This window comes from Poeciliopsis prolifica, unplaced genomic scaffold (genome assembly GCF_027474105.1).
Source record: "Poeciliopsis prolifica strain line A6 unplaced genomic scaffold, Auburn_PproV2 SCAFFOLD008, whole genome shotgun sequence".
Lineage (NCBI taxonomy): Eukaryota > Metazoa > Chordata > Actinopteri > Cyprinodontiformes > Poeciliidae > Poeciliopsis > Poeciliopsis prolifica.
This window is the reverse complement of record NW_026562383.1, coordinates 120,383-140,725: the sequence shown is the minus strand read 5'-3', so window position 1 is coordinate 140,725 and position 20,343 is coordinate 120,383. Positions and strand designations below refer to the sequence as shown.

General features: G+C 41.7%; 1 protein-coding gene across 1 annotated transcript; it reads left to right on the top strand.

The window, feature by feature from the left end:
* Nucleotides 1–3,693: 3,693 nt before the first annotated feature.
* On the top strand, nucleotides 3,694–19,703 carry paxip1 (PAX interacting (with transcription-activation domain) protein 1). Its single transcript, XM_055033536.1, has 23 exons — nucleotides 3,694–3,872; nucleotides 4,905–5,039; nucleotides 5,691–5,734; nucleotides 6,299–6,362; nucleotides 6,478–6,588; nucleotides 9,122–9,197; nucleotides 9,330–9,818; nucleotides 9,936–10,036; nucleotides 10,806–11,502; nucleotides 11,572–11,666; nucleotides 11,741–11,836; nucleotides 13,086–13,223; nucleotides 13,392–13,513; nucleotides 13,608–13,792; nucleotides 15,609–15,652; nucleotides 16,694–16,761; nucleotides 16,970–17,072; nucleotides 17,153–17,321; nucleotides 17,399–17,499; nucleotides 18,419–18,553; nucleotides 18,640–18,715; nucleotides 18,810–18,874; nucleotides 19,482–19,703. The coding sequence occupies exons 1-23, from the start codon at nucleotides 3,792–3,794 to the stop codon at nucleotides 19,491–19,493; spliced, it is 3,207 nt and encodes a 1,068-aa protein (XP_054889511.1). The 5' UTR covers nucleotides 3,694–3,791; the 3' UTR covers nucleotides 19,494–19,703.
* Nucleotides 19,704–20,343: the final 640 nt, after the last annotated feature.

Genomic DNA, 20,343 nt, shown 5'->3' with positions numbered 1-20,343 from the left:
GAGGAGTTCTGCTTGTGCTCCTTAACAATAGCATTTTTCTAAAAATCATAATTTAGCAAAACAAGTTAGTATGGCTGCCCTAAGTCTAAAAATGAGGATTCTCAGAGCCTCTGTTGTTAAGACACTAGGCCCATATCAAGGGCAGGGACCCTGGGGGTGATGACAGAAGGACCCGACCAGAAGCCCTGTTGTGGAGGACACTCCTGCAAAAAATCCCGTAAACTCCCAATCAGCTAAAACCTGAAGACATGAGGCTGAACATGTGCTTAACAAATGAAACAATTATTTGAATAGTGAAGAAAAATGAAGAAAAAAACCCATTGTAACAGTCAGTGTTTCTTTCCATATGTTGTAGCATTATTTGTGAGTTTACAAAGGGGGTCCATGCACACAAGCTACTGTTCAATGGGCCATGGTATGGAAATGTTTGGGACCACCTGCTGTCTTCAACATAATTTTGGTTGATCTGATGAATGTGGGCAACCTCGAGACATTGTTACATAGTTACAACCAAATTTGTGGGTTTTGTACCTTCTCAAAGAGTGTGCTGACCTCTGTATATAGTGACTTTCACTTCCTGTTTGAATTGATTATGAAATGCTCCATCAACTGACTGAACTCTTTGCTAAATCCATGACACTACTAATAACCTTTGCTGAATCAACAGAACACCGATCACTGTGTACCAGACTAGGTCCAAATCAGACCACTGGTACTTGGTGCTTCACCATTTTATTTAAATGAATATGAATAAATGCAGTTAAATTTTAACAGCTCAAGAAGATCATCAAGTTCAGGCTTCCACAAATTGAAGGACAGTAGATTAATATACTTAAATTATTTAGGTTATTTCCTGATATTTGTTGGTTCTAGAATATCTGCCAAGAACATGAACTTAATCTCAAATGAATCAGAAAGTTCCAGACCAAATTATTATTAATTTTGCCATAATTGTGAGTTTTCTTTTTTTTTTTTCTGACAGCTTCTGAATGTATGAACTTCAGCGTAAAAGAACAAAACAAAGACAACTTTTGTTGCGGCATGAAGTTTTATTCATAACATGACCTTGATCTTATGTTTCCTTTTTCATCACATTTTCTTTCTCCACACTCCACCATCTATTGAGCAAAGGCTATTATAATTTTAGCTGTATATTATAATTTGGAATGCCCTAATTAAACCATGGCGTTTCATCTTTTTAATCGAATGCTGCTGATTGAATTTGAGTGACAGTAACTACCATTGTCTGTAAAACCCTGGGGAAGTTTTCTATTAGACATTTTCAGCCTTCATTCCCTTCACTATGGCTATTTCAAGTTATTATTGCCTTTTCAGTTAATATACTTTGCTCGAATGTAAAGTTATCCCATTATGTTCTGATGATATTGGTTTCAAAAGCATTTTGCCATCATTGTGTTTGAGTTAAGTTGATCTAGCACAGTGAATTTCTCTATGTCCAAACCAAAAGGACAAACATGTTGTTGTGCTCCCTTTAAAATGGTGGATTCCACCTCTTTTTAATAATTAAAGGCTTTCAGATTTAAAAATGTACAAAAGAGGAAAAGGAAGACTTCAGAGCAAAACTAAATGCAGCTGCATCACAATCCACTTCAAGCTCAGTTGAGATAAAAGAAGTGGTTTGTTGCAATTTTAGTCAAAGAAGTTATGAATAAATTCTGGTCAACTAAAAAGATGCAAGTGTTTCAGTCTTGTCAGAGTCTTAGTTTAAGCCTGAGGGAGCAAAGGTCACTTAGGAGCAACTATCTCTGGCTGACTCCAACAGAAACGGTGGCCATACGATGCTGATCCTCATCTTTGAGGAAAACAATGCATAGAGTGTGGTCAGGAAAAAAAAAACAGTGATCACCAAAACATTTCGTGACATGAAATCGAGAAAAACAACAGCAAAACTCTGGGATAAGTAAGGGTATTTCCACACAATGTGAAGAGAACTCCAATGATTACAGCAGTAACCTTAAGAAAACCACAGATCAGTGATCAGTGGGAAACTGGAAAAAATGCCTTTGATCTGAAACTGGGTTCTAGAGTGATGGAAGGTCACATGATCTGATAAGTCCAGATTTGCCTCCGTCCAGAGTTACGGGCGCATCAGGGTAAGAAGAGAGGCAGAAGAAGAGATGCTCCCATCTTGCCTCGGGCACTCTGTGGGGCAGCCCTAAGATCAGAGGTTGCTGCTGCTGGTCAGAATCTCCCATCATCAATACAAGAGTTAATGCAACACTGGATGGCAACAAATCTGGGTACATTGCAGAAGCTTATGGAAGCAACTCCACAGCAAGTAAGTGCTATACTCAAAGTTAAAGGCGGTCCAGTGAAATGTTATTGTGTAACTTTTTTATTTGTGTTTTATTTGGTGGTGACTTTTTTGGTCAGGGTGTGTATGTGTCCCTTGGTGATGTTATAGCTGACCATATAGAGAGATGCCGTCATTGGTACCTTCTCTATATTCTGTTACATTTGGTTGCAGCAACCAACTGATACCCTCCTTGTTCATCCTGAAGGATGTTTCTCATCTAATTTCTTTGAGCGTTCATTCCTACAGTGCTTAATTACCTCATAAATTAACAGTCAAGCAGGCTACACACTCTCATGCACACAGGTGTTAAAACACAGTTTAATGGTGAACCATGGTTAACTGACCATGGAGAGCAATCTATTGGTGTAAAGAGATGACCAATTGAGTGAAGGTATTAAATAGAGGTGCTTTTTGACGTCTACATTAAAATGATGGAGATGACTGCATGTTGACCTTGTTTCTATAAAATCTAGATGTTACTTTAGACACACCTCTCCCTATTTTGCACACTTTTGGTCTTGGTCCTTATTCCCATCACCCATTGCTTTCCTGCCCCCTCCCTCTTCTGAGCAATTTTACAACATGCCGTGGCAGCACTAATTAGATGAACCGTGTGACAGCTACATTAATACTCAGACTCATCACCTGGTGAGATGAGACATTCCTTTATGGTTACACGTGTAAACATCCTAGAGCTGAAATTTAGGAGTGGAGTCAATAAAACCTCTTTCGGACAAATGACATTATGACATTGCAATATTTTTTTTATCTGCAATCAAATCCATTGCTTTTCCTGAGATTACTAAAATTGGATTGAATATTATTGCTAATTATTAAAAAAAACAAAAACGAGTCTTAATTCTTTGGGATAAAGTGCTCAGTTTTGTGTGTGTGTGTGTGTGTGTGTGTGTGTGTGTGTGTGTGTGTGTGTGTGTGTGCGTGTGTGTGTGTGTGTGTATATATATATATATATATATATATATATATATATATATATATATATATATATATATATATATATATATATATATATAAATCTAAAAGTATATCAGTGATATTCAGTTACAAAACATTTCATACCTATTAATATTAAAAAGCTACTGGTAGACCGTAGTTGTGTGCGGGTTACAGAAAACTACCAAGTTGAATTTGATGGGGTTGTTTTGGCTGTGTAATCTCCGTTTCTAGACTTTTCAAGGTAGAATTTGAGTAATTTTATTTAACTGCATTCTTTAAAATTTAAGTTGTGCAAGATAATGCGTGTACAGGAGAGAGAAAACCCCGAGGGAAAGGAATATTAACCCCATGTGATTTTCCGGCGCCCCTCTAGCTTCAGACACAGTGCTACGGTCCACGGCGCGCGCCGCTCAGTGATTTGGCGCTTCACTGTCCTGTTAGTGTGCAGCAGGGAGACACATCTTTGCTTTTCCACATTTCACACAGCTTTGCAATCTTCCACCGTTTATGGACAGTCATGTCTGAGGAGGAAATCAAGGTTCCTGATGCACTTTTCAAAGACGTTAAATTCTACGTGGTTGGGGACATTGAGCCAAAGGTAAGGACCTGGATGTTAGCTTGTCTTTAGCTACGGAGCTTACATGCTATCCTGCCAAACACATTCAGAATGAACGAGGCGGTTCAGAGGAAGCTAACTAGCAGACTAACAGGACAACATGCTACATGATAAACATCGGGATTCCAGCTGTCATCCCTAACCCTTCTAATGCGGCTGTCAGACGCTGTCCGCGGTCCCAGCCGCTGACTCACTTTATGTTGAATCTACTTTAGAACTGCAGCTCGGCTCAACCTGTAGACTACAAGAGGACTTTTTCAGGTTAGCCGTTAGCTTCCAAGCTGTAGACTTTAGATCTGAGCTTGTGGGGATACCGCCATATGTTAACCCTTATTCTTCTTAAATCCATGTTTAGTCTGCCTAAGTAGGGCTATATTGCTTTCTTAAGGTAGAGGAACACAAAGCAAATGTCTCCTTTGTGTTTGTTGACATCAACCTGTTACTGTCAGCGACTCCAGATGGACGCCGCTCACCGCGTACGCGTTCCCGTTCCTTCAGCCGCCGCTGCCGATGCAACTCCTTGAATCAGCTGCAGAGTGTCTGACGGGACAAAAGACCATGCAGCATCCGAGCCTTCTGCTTTCTGGGAAGGCATTGATTATTTGAAACCAAGCCCACCTGTAGCTGTCCATGCAGATTTTCTTTATTGAGTGAGTTTGAATTATATGTAAAATAGATAAAGAAAGAAAGGGGGAACAAATTCTAAACATAAAGCACTCTTTATGTTTGTTCTTACCATTGTCCTTTAGACTAGTTCAGGAAATGTCAACAGCAACCACAATTGGCAATAGCATAGAAGTGTTTACCTACAACTTCAGTACCAAGTGAAGTACTACAGAGTGAATTCGAACAGTAAACCAGAAACCAGGAAATTTGCTTTGGTAGCCTTAGGATTGGGTCTGTGGTGTTTGCAGCTGATGTGGTTCCCTGGATGCATCCCTCCCTGGTGAGGTTTCAGACTCGTGTCCCTGGAAGGAGACCCAGAGTCCACTGAGTATTCTGCTCTTTTTCTAGGTGGTGCAGCTGCTGAAAACAGGAAAAGGAAAGGAGGTGTCCTATAATGCTTTGGCCACTCACATTATTGCAGAGGATGGAGATAACCCTGAAGTGAGCGAATCAAGGGAGGTGTTCGATCTACCTGTGGTCAAGGTAGAGAGATGTTTTCTCACAGCCCAAGTGTGCTTGTCCCTGACTTCTTGTATCCCAGCATCAGAGGCTAGCTCCACTAATATCATTATATGTGTCCTACAACATGCCTACTGCTTAAAGTTTGAATGGGACATCCTGGCATTAAATTTGAATCCAGCTGAAACCTGTAAACATGTCCCCACATGTCAAAGCAGTACTAAGCAAACCTTCCTCCCAAGTCAGCTTTTTTGTGGATAAATTATCTAAATAGGTTATTTAGGTTTCCATTTAGATATTAATGTTATCTGTACAATTAAATGTGATTAAAATGGGATGAAGTAAAGACTTTTTCAATCTGTACAACGTTGCAAGGCTTGATAAAAAAAAAAAAAAAAACTGACAATGAAATAGTAGCAACAAAAAACCAAGATGTACTTAATTTCAGTTTTATTTAATTTGCAGTAATTTCCCAAAAACCCAGATTAGTTCAGTAGCACATTTTTGAAAAAATTCTACTGGTGTGAAAGGTCAGGGAAACGGATATGCTTTCAGTCTGGGCTTAAACTGTCCTGCTGATTGAGCGATGGTGATGTCACTGACCAGCAGACCTCAGGAGTTCTAACAGTGAGTGAACTGTACCTTTAATATGAGTGTCTGTTTGTTGCTCTACAGCCATCCTGGGTGATTCTGTCTGTCCGATGTGGAGACCTCTTACCGTATCCTTTCTCTGCCAAGTCCTCATGACCTCATGCTGTTGTTACATCATCCATCCATCCATCCATTTTCTGAGCACCCTTCTCCCTAACGGGGTCGGGAGGTGCTGGTGCCTATCTCCAGCTGCGTTCCCGGCGAGAGGCGGGGTACACCCTGGACAGGTTGCCAGTCTGTCGTAGGGCAACACAGAGAGACAAACAGGACAAACAACCATGCACACACACACTCACACCTAGGGAGAATTTGGGAAGGCCAATTAACCTGACAGTCATGCTTTTGGACTGTGGGAAGAAGCCGAAGAACCCGGAGAGAACCCATGCACGCACAGGGAGAACATGCAAACTTCATGCAGAAAGACCCCGGGCCGGGAATCGAACCCAGGACCTTCTTGCTGCAAGGCAACAGCGCTACCCACTGCGCCACTGTGCAGCCCCGTTGTTACATCATATAAATAGGAAAATGACCACATTTTAGAAGAAAAGCCTTGCTTTAGCATGATGGTTTAAATGGTTAGTTAATTCCTATATTTTGACCTTTGTCGTTTTTCTGTGACTGTGGTACTCCAGAGTAACTGGATTCTCTCCAGAATCAGGCCAAATATTTTTTGGCGTGACAGCTTGCCTTCCAAGGGTAGGTTTGTTTTTTTTTTTTGGGGGGGGGGGTTTGCTATGGTTTGTCCTTTATTTTTCACCATGAGGAAGAGTGTTTTTATGAGTCCTAAAAATATGTATGTGTTCATGCACAGCTTCCAGATGATCTCAATGCCCTGTGGGCGTTCCTTACCTTTTATGGTGGTGAATGTCAGCTGAACCTAAACAAGAAGGTCACTCACCTGGTGGTGAAGGAGCCAAAAGGCGTAAGTGCATACTCTACTTTCAATTTCCATTGTGTTGCTCTTGACTAAAAACTGAACATTTAAGTAATAATAACAATAACGAGGACAAGATCTAAAGTAGGGCAAATTTATTACTGCTGGAGGAACTGCAGGATGCTGTCTTTGTACCTTTGGTTGTCAGTGCCTGTACTCACATGTACAGCACTTAGTCAAGGGCTTCAGATGGCATGCAGCTTGTGTTGACCTTCTGTGCTGCTTCTCTTCTAGCAAAGTTTCCAGGCAAAACCTTCTGGTTTAAAATTAATGGAGCAGAAATGAAAGAATATTTCAGTAGCTGCACCTGATCAGTCAGCCACCAGTTCTGAGTAGATTCCATGTTATAACAGCAGGGCCCTCATCCATAAAGTGTGTGTACACACAAAAAATGTGCAGCACCATATTTTACGCACAAGTCGGAAGTATAAAATTGAATGTGGCGTGAAAGTTTGCATAAATGTACACAATACTTTTACCTGCTGTGAAAATGTGCCTGCTGTGAAAATGTGCAGCATTCACGCAAACATTGTGGACAATAGCAAACTTTAAATAATAATTATTAGTGCCAAAACCTGTCTAAATATATTGAAACTTGGCTCCATTTAGTGATCTTTAGTCCAGCTTTTTTGTCACAATTTTAATCTTTTATTAAAGGTAAACAATGAACCTGAACCACATTTATCCTGACATTCCTTTACACATTTATTTTTAAGGTGATCAAGGTGTATAGACAATCACATGTATACAAGCAGTTGCTCAAAGTTGTTACGCATAAATGTGAAACATTGTCAATTGAAGGATTCAGAGAGAACTTATGTTCAGACCATGTTGATCTGCTGGGAAACACCTCATGCTGAATGCTAATACACATCAGATTTTTCTGCTTTTATTTCTACATAGTGATGCTGTAGTAATGAAGACAAAAATTAGACAAAATTAAAAGATTTTAAATTGGTTAAAAGGATCCATAATTAGTTGCAACAATAAACTTTATTTGAGAAATATTTATTTTAGATACAGTATCATTACAATACAGTTATGAGCCGGTCTAAATATCACTAAATAGAGTCAGGTTTCAATATATTTAGACGGGTTTTGGCACTAATAACTAGTTTGTTATTGTGCACAATGCTTGCGTGAATGCCACACATTACAATATAGTAATGCTACTGTAGGTCAGGGATGTCAAAGTCAAATACACCGAGGGCCAAAAAACAAATTTGCAACAAGCCGAGGGCTGGACTGGTTCAACGTTTATTAAAATATATTGAAATAATTGCACATAGCCTGTTGAACCAAGACTTGACACAGTGTATATTATTTAATAATTAAATGAATAAAATAATATTTTGTTATGGCTGTCAGTAATTTCAAGGGAAAACATTTTCAACAGGAAAACAGCAAAACATTTAATTGTTTTGAAAAATAAAATGTTTCTTAATATCAAAATAAATACATGAATTGAAGTGCATGCATTATAAACTGAAATTGCATTATTGTGCTGCTCTATGATGTTCTTATTCTTGTTTTTGTGTGTTTCTGAGAAGTTTGATAGTGCCTTCTTGGACTTAGTTACTTGTTACTAGTTACTTGATTACTTGATTTAGAAAGAAACTAAGTTACATTAAAAGTAATTGTTTTAGTTACTTTCAGCAGCTGCTAACAACAACACTCTGCCACCTGTGAAAATCACATTGATCTTTGCCAAAACGTAATTGCAAGTCATTTTACAATGGTAACATCAACAATGTGTCTCCAGTTATAAGGTTGAGCTGCAGGAGAGATTATTTAATGGTTACAACAGTACAAAAAAACTTTAGTTATTTGTGCATGCTTTTGAGTGGTCCACTATTGTACGGAAAACTCTAAGAAGGATTTTAAAAATATGACTTTGCTTTAGTAATTCTTCCATTGTCTATTGAGTTTTTAAAAATTGCCACATAAACTGTTTTGGTTGCCTAAGTATATGGGACAGGTTTTCCTGATCGTAGCAATTCTGCCTCACAGTAAGTAGACAAAGCATTTGATATGATGCAGTTTGATGCATCGCGTCACCTCAAAAAATAAAATAAATGGGCAATTTCCTCCATTGATCTGCTGATTTCACTAGCTAACTGTTATTGCGAGCGTGTACCAACACAGTGGTTGGTACACGCTCGCAACTTTATGTCCTATTCAATGCACCAACTATAAATCCATCTTACAGGAAAGATTCTGCTTTACCAGTTAAATGCTCAGTGCAGACGAGATGCTTGCAGTCCGGCTTGATTTTCTTCTTTGTTCATAAACAAGCAATGCTTAGCCTGGCAGGGGTGCAAGTAAATCCTGGCAGCCCACCAGGCTTACAACGCACTGAGTGAAATCCTGTTGAGGTTTAGTATGGGCAAATACTGGCACCAGTTCGATAGAGAAAAACAGTGTTTTGTGGTTGTGAGAGAAAGTGGTGAAGTTAAAACGGTCTGCGTTGTCTATGGTAACTTCTGTTTATCACATATTATCATCATTCTGCTGTTTCCAGGCCAAGTTTGAGTGTGCCCTGAAACACCCGGGCATCAAGATTGTCACTCCAGACTGGATCACAGATTCTGTAAAAGGTGAAGTTTTTTCACATTTCTTGATCATTCTAGTAGGATGCTTTCTGTAGGCTGATGTTGGTAACAGCTTAGATTAGAGAAAGATAATTCACTTCTTGCTTTTATGGCTTAAGTCTTTCTATCATTTTTCAGATAAAAGCAGGAAGGATGAGAGTCTGTATCACCCCAGACTCACATACATAGAGCCGGAGGAGGAGAGCGAAGCCGAGTCGTATGACGCGCGCTGTCATTCCAACGGGAGCTACAGCCCCCGGCGCTCCCAGCCATCCAGCGGTGGGTCCTCTGGTGAGGAGTCCAGCCCTCGCAGACGGCCAGGACCCAAACGCCTCAGCTCTGTCTCACCCACCTCTCCCCGAAAACCCGAGCTCCGCAGTGAGAGGATGTTCGACGACTCAGATGATGACTCGTCCCCAGAAAAGGAGGGCACCAACCTGAACTGGACGTCAGCTGAAGTCGTCACACCGACCGTTGCTGGTATAGCGAGGCAGCGGGTCGGGCCAGCTGGTGTCAAAGATCTGGGTTCCTCTGCGGGCAGTGGGCTGATCAACCTTTGTGCCACCGCAGCCCCAGTTCCTGGGAGTGGAGGTCCACTAGCTGTAGATGCCCGAGCAGCACAGCAAGGTCAGTAACGCCAGACCTGGTAACGTTCCGGACCCTGCGGCATTCTGCCTCCACCGAAGATCTGACTGTTGTTACTGACTGGTAGACCTGCTAATAAATGCTTCATGTGTCTCTCAGGTGTTTCGGGTCCTGAGGGATGGAACCCAACTATGAGAACGCTCCGTAACATCACCAACAACTCTGACATGCAGCCAGCAAACCGGCCTGCAGTCGCACACGTAAGAAATTCCACTGACTCATTTTCCACGTCCCATTAGTTGCATGTAAGCTAGATTGAGATAACATTTGTTGTGAATTAGCTCTACATAAATAAATTTAATGGAAAGTTTTAAACTGTAAATTTTCACAAAATATGACGTGCAACATCCAATAGTGATATCTTTATGTGTGGCCTCAGCTTTGCATCCCATCCAAAACATCTTTAGTAGGCATCCAATAGACTGCATCAGGCTCAGCCGAGCTGAGAAACTGTGACAAACATCTGCTTAAACCAAAGGGCCGTTTCATTGTTGATCAACAGTGTCTGACCATATGAAGCTTGAAACTCCAAGTGCTTAAACTTTGTGGAAATTCTTGAAAATCCAGTTTGGGATGAACTGATGCAGATGTAGAGATTTTCGATGATACACAAATTAGTGTTGATCCAATACTAAATAAATAACAGGACCAGAATCACAGATACTTCTTATTACTTTGGTTTGTTATTATCATCAAACTTCTGGCCTTGCAATGTTTTTGTGATTTTTCCATTGAATTATTTTGTAAAAACTAAATAATTTTTGGACAAAGTTTAAATATGTCTACAAAATACTTTAGAAAACCAAAACAAATTTGAATTTAAATTAGATCTTCCCTAAAACAACTGGTCATTGGAGATTAAATGAAAGCCAAATCTTTTTGAGGAGTTGAGAAAACACAAAACAATACAAAAATGAAATAAAGTATCTAGAGAAAATCTGAAACTGACCTTCTTGAACTTTTTTACAGATCATCCAGAACCTGGCAGCCAATCAGACAAAGCCTGTGGAACAGACCAATCAGAGCCATGTTCAGATCCTGAACAGCAACAATCCTCCTCAGTTTAGTCAAAGTAAACTTCCTAGGCTGCCACTCACAGCAGAGCAGCAACAGCAACTACTGCAGCAGCAACAGTCACATCAGGCTGGTCAGCAGCATCAGCAGTTACCACAGCAACCAACACATCCCATGATGCACCTTCAGCAGCAGCAGCAGATGATGCAGCTGCAGCAGCAACAATCACAGGTGGCGCAGCAGCAAGGTTTCCCCCAGCAGCAGCAGCAGTTTCTGCAGCAGCAGATGCACCAGCAGCAGATGTTCTCCCAGCAGCAGCTACGACCTCAGCAGCTGCTGCGGCCAGGCCTCCAGCAGCTGCAACAGCAGATTCAGCAGCAGCGCCTGCAGATGCTGCAGCAACAGCAGAATCAGCAACAGTTTCACCAACAGCATCTTCAGCAGCAGCAACAGCAGCATTTCCTGCAGCAGCAGCATCTGCAGCAAATGCAGAAACAGCACCTGCAGCAGCAGGTGCTGCAGCATCAGAACCAACAGACGCTGCAGCAACATCAACAACAGACGGCCACTCCGCTGCCTCCTCAGCTGCAGATGCAGCAGCAGCAGCAGCCTCACATCAGCCAGCTGTTTGGACATGAGCAGGGTCAGGACAGTAAGTGCAACCCAGTCACTTCACCAGCGTTTCTGCAGCTATCAGAATCTGACTTGTGCTATGTCCCAGTTCCCCAGGATGGCTTCCTGCTGGGGTGTGTGTTTGCCATCGCCGACTACCCTGAACAGATGGCTGACAAGCAGCTGCTGGCCACATGGAAGAGGGTAGAACTCACATCAATCAGAGCTCTTAAGAGAGAACATGTTGTCTCAGCTCCTGACCTGACCTTCTGTTTCAGGTCATCCAGGCATGTGGAGGTGTGGTGGACCCCACTTTGACCAGCCGTTGCACTCACTTGTTATGTGAGAGTCAAGTCAGCAACATGTATGTACAGGTAGGGTGCATCATGGGACTCAGCACATTCAGCCCTTCTTTGAAGAACACCAGCATGGTGGCTAACTTCCTCAGATGTAAAACAAGGTTGTACATTGTGACCAAATTTGTCATTGTTATCAGTGTTATTATGACTGTTTAAGTTGCTACTAATGTGTTATGTTGACAGAGTAGAAAGGTTGTGAGATGGGAGGTGGGCCACCGTAAAATTTCTAGCTGTTTCCATTACAAACATGCGCAAATATTTATCTATTTCTTGCAAATGCCACAAAAAACACAATTTTGCAATTGCTTAAGTAATAAATTTAATTAAAATTACACGTGAATAAGCTTGTTCATGAGATGAGTCATTAAAAATCATGGCAGCATTGGATGTAAACAGTTGCATAATAAATATTCATAATTCAGTCCTGGCGCTCGTCATCATCCATAAGAGGAGACGTTGCCGTCTCATTCAGGCGTTGGAGCGCTACGTGTGGAGCATTTTGGGAAATTGTCAGTGAATTTACAGTAGAGTTATAGATTCAACATGTTCAAATCAAAATGTTCACATAACTTCTTATGACCACTTTTGCTTTCTCCTACTACTTCCTGTCATCATCTTTGTGGTTTTCACTAGAGGCACAGTTATTTATCGGTGCCAATTTCCTTACGTTTGTGACATCGGTGATCGGCTGATACTTGCACATGAAGCCGATCTTATCCACCATCTTATTTACCTCAGCAAAGGTGTAAAAATCAAACACCGTTCTTTCTGCTATGCAGTGAGAGAGGTTTGACTGACTGACCGGCCCTCCAGATCATGCCTGCACATTTGCAATAGTCGCCACACTGTTACTAACTGAGGGACTTTCCTGCTATTTTTGCAACATTTCAGGCAAAAAAAAAATGGTACTGGGCAGCATTTGGCAGGTCAGGTTCCTTAAGGGTCAGTAATAGGTGACCAGCCAGAAAACTGCATTTTGTGCATCCCTAGTTTTCTCCATTAGTAACATCCGGCTGTTAATCATGTGATTTGTGATGCAAAATATTTTCCATTAGAGTTCTGTAAAATACCTGTATTTTGACATATAGCTGAAAAGCACCTCATCCCAATGGAAAAACTTTTTATCGAATTGCACAAGTTTTATAGAAACTGCTTTTTCCATTAAGTAAATTCATTTTCAGTATTTCCATGTTTTGCAATTTCTGGCGAATGAAAATACAGCTACTAAAAAGAGTGTTAAACATTTTCCTGCTTCCTGTGAAAGGCCCTTCGAGAGGGGAAGCGCTGTGTGACGGCTCACTGGCTCAGCACTGTGCTGAAGAAGAAGAAAATGATTCCTCCTCATCGGACTCTCCATCTGCCCTTTGCCTTCCCTCCTGGTGCCAAGCCGTGCTCTCAGCATGTAAGTCCAGCTAGAAATCACCTGGTGCTCTGCTTTCACTGACTCCATAGCTCCCTTATGGTTCTGCAGCGAACCGGGCCAGCTATCAGTTCTTGTCGCTTGTCTGAGGCTCCTCTCATCAGCACTGCAATGTTTTCTTAATTGCTGAATGTCTGCTCCTTCCTTCAGATCCTGTCAGTGACGGGCTTCGTGGATGCAGACAGAGATGACCTGAAGCTGATGGCCTACCTGGCTGGTGCCAGGTACACTGGCTATCTGTGTCGTGGTAATACAGTCCTCATCTGCAAAGAGTAAGCCAGATCATTGCCATCCAGTGGACAATAATGGAGTGAGCTGGATCAGCTTGTGTGAGCAAAGCTATATTTTGTTCTGATCTCTCCTCAGACCTGGTGGGCTGAAATACGAGAAGGCCAAAGAGTGGAAGATCCCGTGCGTCAACGCTCAGTGGCTGTGTGATATCCTGCTGGGCAACTTTGAAGCACTGCGGCAGATTCAGCACAGCAGATACTCAGTGTACACTCAGCCTGAGCCACTGATGCCCAACCCCCAGCTGGTCCAGAACCTGCTTGGTATGTCCAACTAGGCCTGTCGCAATAAGCAATCAATCAATAAAAAGAGGGTGATAATAATAATAAGCCCAATGATAATGTACTTTGAAGGATATATTTGTTTACAGAAACCTCATAATCCATTTTATTTCTTTATGGTTTGTTTATGTATTTGGATATTTAATATGTCTTCCAGGGCTGCACAGTGGTGCAGTTTGTAGCACTGTTGCCTTGCAGCAAGAAGGTCCTGGGTTAAATTCCCGGTTCAGTGTCTTCCTGCATGGAGTTGTTCTCCCTGTGAATGCGTGGGTTCTCTCCAGCCGGGCAATCCCGGCTTCTTCCCACAGTCCAAAAAAAAAACAAAACATGATTGGACTCTTAACTTCTCCCTAAGTGTGTGTGTGTGTGTGTGTGTGTGTGTGCGCGTGTGCGTGTGTGTGTGTGTGTGCGTGTGTGTGTGTGTGTGTGCGTGCGCGTGTGTGTGCGCGTGTGTGTGTGTGTGTGTGTGTGCGTGTGTGCGTGTGTGTGTGTGTGTGTGCGTGCGCGTGTGTGCGTGTGTGCGTGTGTGTGTGTGTGTGTGTGTGTGTGGTTGTTTATGTTGCCCTGCGACAGACTGGAGATAGGCTCCAGCACCCTCCTGACCCCAATAGGGACAAGAAAATGGATGGATGGAAAATGTCTTCCAGTTCCAGTGTTAAATGTACATTAGAATTTAGTTTATTGATCTTGGAGAGGGTGTACTTCAATTACTATAACATTTTTATGTTATTAGTTAACAACAGTCTCAAAACAATATCACCATTTATCACAATCATTTCTGGGACAATTTATTGCCCAGCAAAATTTGTTACAGGCTTGTGGGTTTGTGACAGGCTTGTGTTCAACCTAATCTACCATGATGGAAACAAACACTAACAGTCCCACAGATGTTAGAACTGACTAGTGATGGTGTGTACACAAAGCTCAATTATAAAATGAGAATCATTTACATATAAACAAAGCAACAGTACTCAAGGTTTTATACCTCACCATGTCATCTTCATCAGAGTAGACTCATCCTGGACTTTTCCCCAACTGTTAAATACAGCAGAGGATCAGGGAACTCTGGCAGCATGACCCTTTTTCACAAACAACTTGAAGGTGGGATGATGGCGCCTTGTTGCCACCTCCATGTGTTTGTTAAAGGATCAGTCCAGAAGAGAGGAACAAGTCGGTCTGTGTCTGTCACACCCAGAATCACTCAGCCAGGTAGCTGCCGGAATCAAAAATCGGCTTCAATCAGAAGGCAAGATGTTGTTCGGTCAAAACGATTGCTGCAACACTGATATCTTGTTTCCATCAGCATTTTTTAAATGCGTATTCTGAAGTATTGCATTGGAAACTGCAAAATTCAAAATCACCTCCATTTTGCAAAAACAATATTGTTAGGCGCTTTTGGCTATTCTGCATAAGAGTTAAAGAAGGGGAGAAACAAATTTTCAGAAGAAGCTCTAAAGTATGGAACTTTCTCATCCACTAGTGGGTAGATGGAGGTGCTGATTTCACTTTGGAACACTATAACGCTGGGTCTGTTAGCCTAACAGTTCCCTTGTTACCATGCTGTGACCTCAAGAGGTGGATCGGGGCATAATGTTGGCAGGTCAGCTTCCACCTTTGGTTTCAGCTAACTGTCAGGTTTTAGATAACAGAAAAAGGGTTAATCTAAAAAGATAAAATGAGTTCCAACAACATTTAATTTTCCTTTGGGATTACTCAAGTATTTTTAAATTACTCAAGTATTTTTGAATTTGAGTTTTGAATTGAGTTGGGCTGACTGCGGTTTTGCTCTGTGTTTTAGCTGCTTGGAGAACTCCAGTCAAAGTAACTACTGAAGCGCTGGTGGTAAGTAAGCTCCACACTCTGCAGATAAACCATCAACACAATCTAGCCTGAGCATTTTGAATGTTAGCATTTTAGAAAAAGGTTGATGCTGTCATTGGAGCCCTGCTTGTTCTCTAACACAGATCTCATTTTTATCACAGACAAACCTCAAATTTATACAAACAATATTTTACCAGTTAAGATGGGATTTTTATGACTTCATGTCAGTTGGGGGTCAGTCTCCAGAATGTTTTCTGCAAAAGGTAAAGCTTCAAGCTGCTAAGTGGGAACCAAGAGCCCCAGAGGATTGAATTGGACACGTGTAAACCTGGCAACCCACTGCAGGAAGCGTCCGGGGTCATAAATGCCAATAAAGGTGTTTCTAGGGATGCACTGATAAATAAGCCCTGATTTTCTTCATCAGGGTCAATGGCTGATGCTTCCATGTGAAGCTGATCTTATCCACCAGTATTCTCTCCCTCCACAAAGGACTGAAAATCAGCCACTGTCCCCTTTTGCTCACCAGTGAGAAACTGATTGACAGATTGGCCCACCAGGTCACAGCTGCATGGACTGCCAACTTAGCAACTTTGTCAATATATTTAGTGACTTTTCTGTAAAAAAAAAATCAGTATCGGACAAAATTTGGAGGTCACATTGTTGATGATTGTTGATAATGCAGCTGCACTCTCAGTCTATGCTATCTCTGGAGAAAATAGTGATTCACATCATAATGTGATTTTGTGTTTCAACGAACCAATAAAGATCAAATGCTGGTTATTTGTCTGTACGGCAACACAATCACTAAATCAGCATCATTCAGGATCGAATCTTTTTCAATCACCAAACATTTAAAAAGTGAATGATAAAATGTTTTATTTATTTATTTATTTTATTTTTATTAAAACTGTTTTAAGAATTTGCCACACTAAATGTCCAACATTCTTCCTCATGAACGGAGAGCTGTAACCCTGTCTGTAACATTTGGGAGCTTTGCTCCAGGCAGCAGAGTGGGGCAGGATGTGGCCTGTTTTGGCTCATATTTCCATGTTTCTGTTGCAGAACCTCCAGCTTCTCCAGAAGCAGAAGAGCACTGATTCTACAAACCCTCCTTCAAACAAGAAGGCCAGGTCTGCTGCAGCCTGCTGTCTGCCACTGAACGTACAGCCTTGCTCTCATTCTGCTTGGGTTATTGGGTCAACACTGCGTGTGTGTGTGTGTGTGTGTGTGTGTGTGGGGTGTGTGTGTGTGTGTGTGTGTGTGTGTGGGGGTGTGTGTGTGGGGGTGTGTATGTGTGTGTGTGCGTGTGTGCGTGCGTGCGTGTGTGTATTTGAACAGATTGGAGGCGATCCAATCACCCAACAGGAAGCTTCTTCCAGAGTCCACTCCCTGGGTCATGTTGACGGGCTTTGAGCCGCTGCAGGTCCAGCAGTACACCAAGGTAATGTAAGCTAGAGCTGAGGAAGCCAGAGCTGCTGGCCTCTGCTCCAGCTGCTCCATGCTGCTGTCTCTGTCCTGCAGCGGCTGCATGCTCTCGGTGGGGAGGTGGCAGAGAGCAGTCAGAAGGCTACACACCTGCTGGCCAGCAAGGTGACGCGCACCGTCAAGTTCCTGTCCGCAATGTCTGTGATCAAACACATCGTCACTCCAGAGTGGCTGGAGGAGAGCTGGAGGAGTCAGAAGTTTGTGGGTAAGTCCATGCTGTGCTGCTCAGTTCTGTTGCTCTGTTTATTCTTCTGTCCCTAATCTCTGCTGTGTGTGTTGCAGATGAGCAGAGTTACACTCTGAGGGATGCAGAGGCAGAGGTGTTGTTCAGCTTCAGTCTGGAGGAGTCTCTGAAGAGAGCCCATACTGCTCCTCTCTTTAAGGTTGGAACTAAGTAGACCCTCCGCCTCCTGTCCCCATGTAGGAAACAAGACAGTATGAGCATTCTCTCTTCAGAGGTGCTGATGGATTTAGGTAGATTAGCTGGAAGAAAGAAAATCGATTGAGAGTCAGTTCAGCTTTAAGAAGGAACAGCAAGACAGAGAGGACTCCCAGCTGTCTCTGCTCTCTCTTTTTCAGCATCTGCAACTTTTAATAACAGTAGGACTGTAGCTCACACTGCATTTAGTGACACTACTCACCAGAAACAATGTAAAAATCACCAAGACCAAAGAAAAATCAGCTGAAGTCTAAATCCACCTGTCTGGGGCATTCAACCAGTTCAAAACGCTGCACCAGTCCCTGAGAGCAGAGGGCTGTTCATCATCACCATCATTTAGTGCCCTAATGGAAAACCCAGTTTATGATGCATTCAAGTACATCTGATACACTGAACTGTCTAAATATCAAAACATTCTAATTTAACCTTAGTGAGAGGGATCCTAGAATTCAGTGTTGACCATTTACTGGCTGTCTGGTCTATTGTGGCAGTTTTCTGTTTCTCTTGATTGAAGCAGCAGAAAATGTACTAAACTGTTTTTGTGTACCACGACAGCCTTGGTAGTTAAGGTTCAATTGTTCTACATATTTACAGCGAAATCCTCCTCAGTGTTTTATCCATCCAAAGCCTTTAGATTGTCTTAAAAGCAGCTCTATCATCCTTGATCAGGTTTAATCTGATTTCTTCCAGTTGTTCAGACTTGCAGAGGAACTATTTGTCCATGTTGCTCCATCCACTAATATTTAACATCCCCTCTAGAAGAACACTTAACACCAAATACACCTTTATGTGCACTAATACCCACAGACTGCAGTATTGTTTGTGATTGTGTGTTTAATGTGTCTGTGTTTGTGGTGCTGAAGGGGAAGTATTTCTACCTGACTCCGGGAATCTGCCCCAGCCTCAGCACCATGAAGGCCATCCTGGAGAGCGCTGGAGGGAAACTGCTGCCCAAACAGCCCTCCTATAGAAAGATCATGGAGCACAAGCAGAACAAGGTACTTCAGCAGATATACTGTATACCATCTGAGCAAAAACAACATGACATAACCAAGACTTTCTCCTGCATTTTCTTTCTTTCCAGAACCTTCCAGAGATCATTTTAATTTCCTGTGATAATGATCTCCACTTGTGCAGAGAATATTTTATGAAAAACATTGGTGGGTCTCTCTTTTTCTCACACACACACACACACACACACACACCAAATCCCTGCTCTGTATGTCTGATGTTGCCTCTGCGTTTCTGTCTCAGATGTCCATAATGCAGAGTTCATCTTGACTGGAGTTCTCACCCAGAAACTGGATTATGAGTCATATCCTTTCCCAGTAACAGCTGCTGCTTACATCAGAACTTTTTGACTGTAACCAATTTGGTTGCAAATGTGATTCATTTTGTAAACAGTTCACTTAAAAAAATATGCAAGAAAAAATGTGCGGATGCACTAGTTTGACCAGTCATTTGAGGAAATTAAAGTTTAGGCCCTGAAAGTCTCCTTGTGGTTCAACATCAGACACACATTAAGCCCATGTTGTGTTCTAAACCAATCAGACATGGAGATTGTGCAAACATTCTTGTGCATGTCCTGAAGTCAGAGAGGAGAGTCACTTCAGATTTGGATGAGCAGAAAATGTACAAATATGTCACTACATTTTCTGCAGTAGGAGATTCCAAACGTTTCTGCCTGTAAGCAGAGGCTGGTGACCCCCTAAAAATACATCAATACCTACTTGTATTTATTGGAAAATAAATATAGAGTGAAATATTGTGTATTTTTAAATGAATTTATTTTATAAATCCATTAGTTAATGAGACATTTAATGGTGCATCTGTTTATTTCATGATATGCGTTTATTTAATGTCGTTGTTTTTGGCCCTACATCCACCTCAAGGATCCTATCAGGTTTCCTTAACATTCACACATATAAGTTCACCTGATGAAGAGCTTCACCAACATCTCCTTGGACATTTGTGCATAGCTCTCCTGTCATGTTTTTAACTTTTGTTACTTCTTTTAAAATAAATTAAATTGTATTTTTGTGAAATAATTGATTAAAACTATGGCTTTTAATCTATTTCCTTGTTAAACATATGAATGCTTCAGCTTGTACACACTGCTTTTAAAAAATAAAATATTTGTGTAAATTGTTTGCAGCCTTCTTCATCCTGGGATAGTGTTCGTGTTATTAGATGTAATCACTGGAGTGTAATAGAGTAAATAAACCCCAACATGTTTTAGTGTTGGATCCCTCAATGAGAGCTTCATGTTTGAGGACAAAGTCTATTACTTTGTTCCTAGAGGTATTCCAGAATGGAGCAGGGAATTCCTGATAGACGTGATTTAATTAACTGTTAATGAGGGTCTGGGGTAGTTACTGGTGAAGCTCCAATTGTTGGCTGTCAGACAGATAGCCTTGGGGTCATCTAGGGGAGGGTGCATGGGTGGGACTGTGGAGCCGCCTGCGGTGCTGCCCTCAAAAACTCCCTTTGACTGAACGAGAGACAGACTGAGCCAAGGTCATGAGCTGAATATTCTCCACTTGTTTCATATTTATTTACATGAACATTTGGGTCTTTAACTTTGAATTTCTTATCTGCTGTTGCTTTAAGGCGGTTTTTACTTCATTTGGAGTCTCACTTTGTTTTAAATCATCTAAATGCACTTGATGCCAACTTCACTGCTCTCTTCAGTTTTAAAGGGGGGGATTTTCTAGGCACATAGTGCCATTTTATAGCACAACCAGCTAATATGTTTCCTTCAGTTATGGAAATTCTGTATATATTAAAT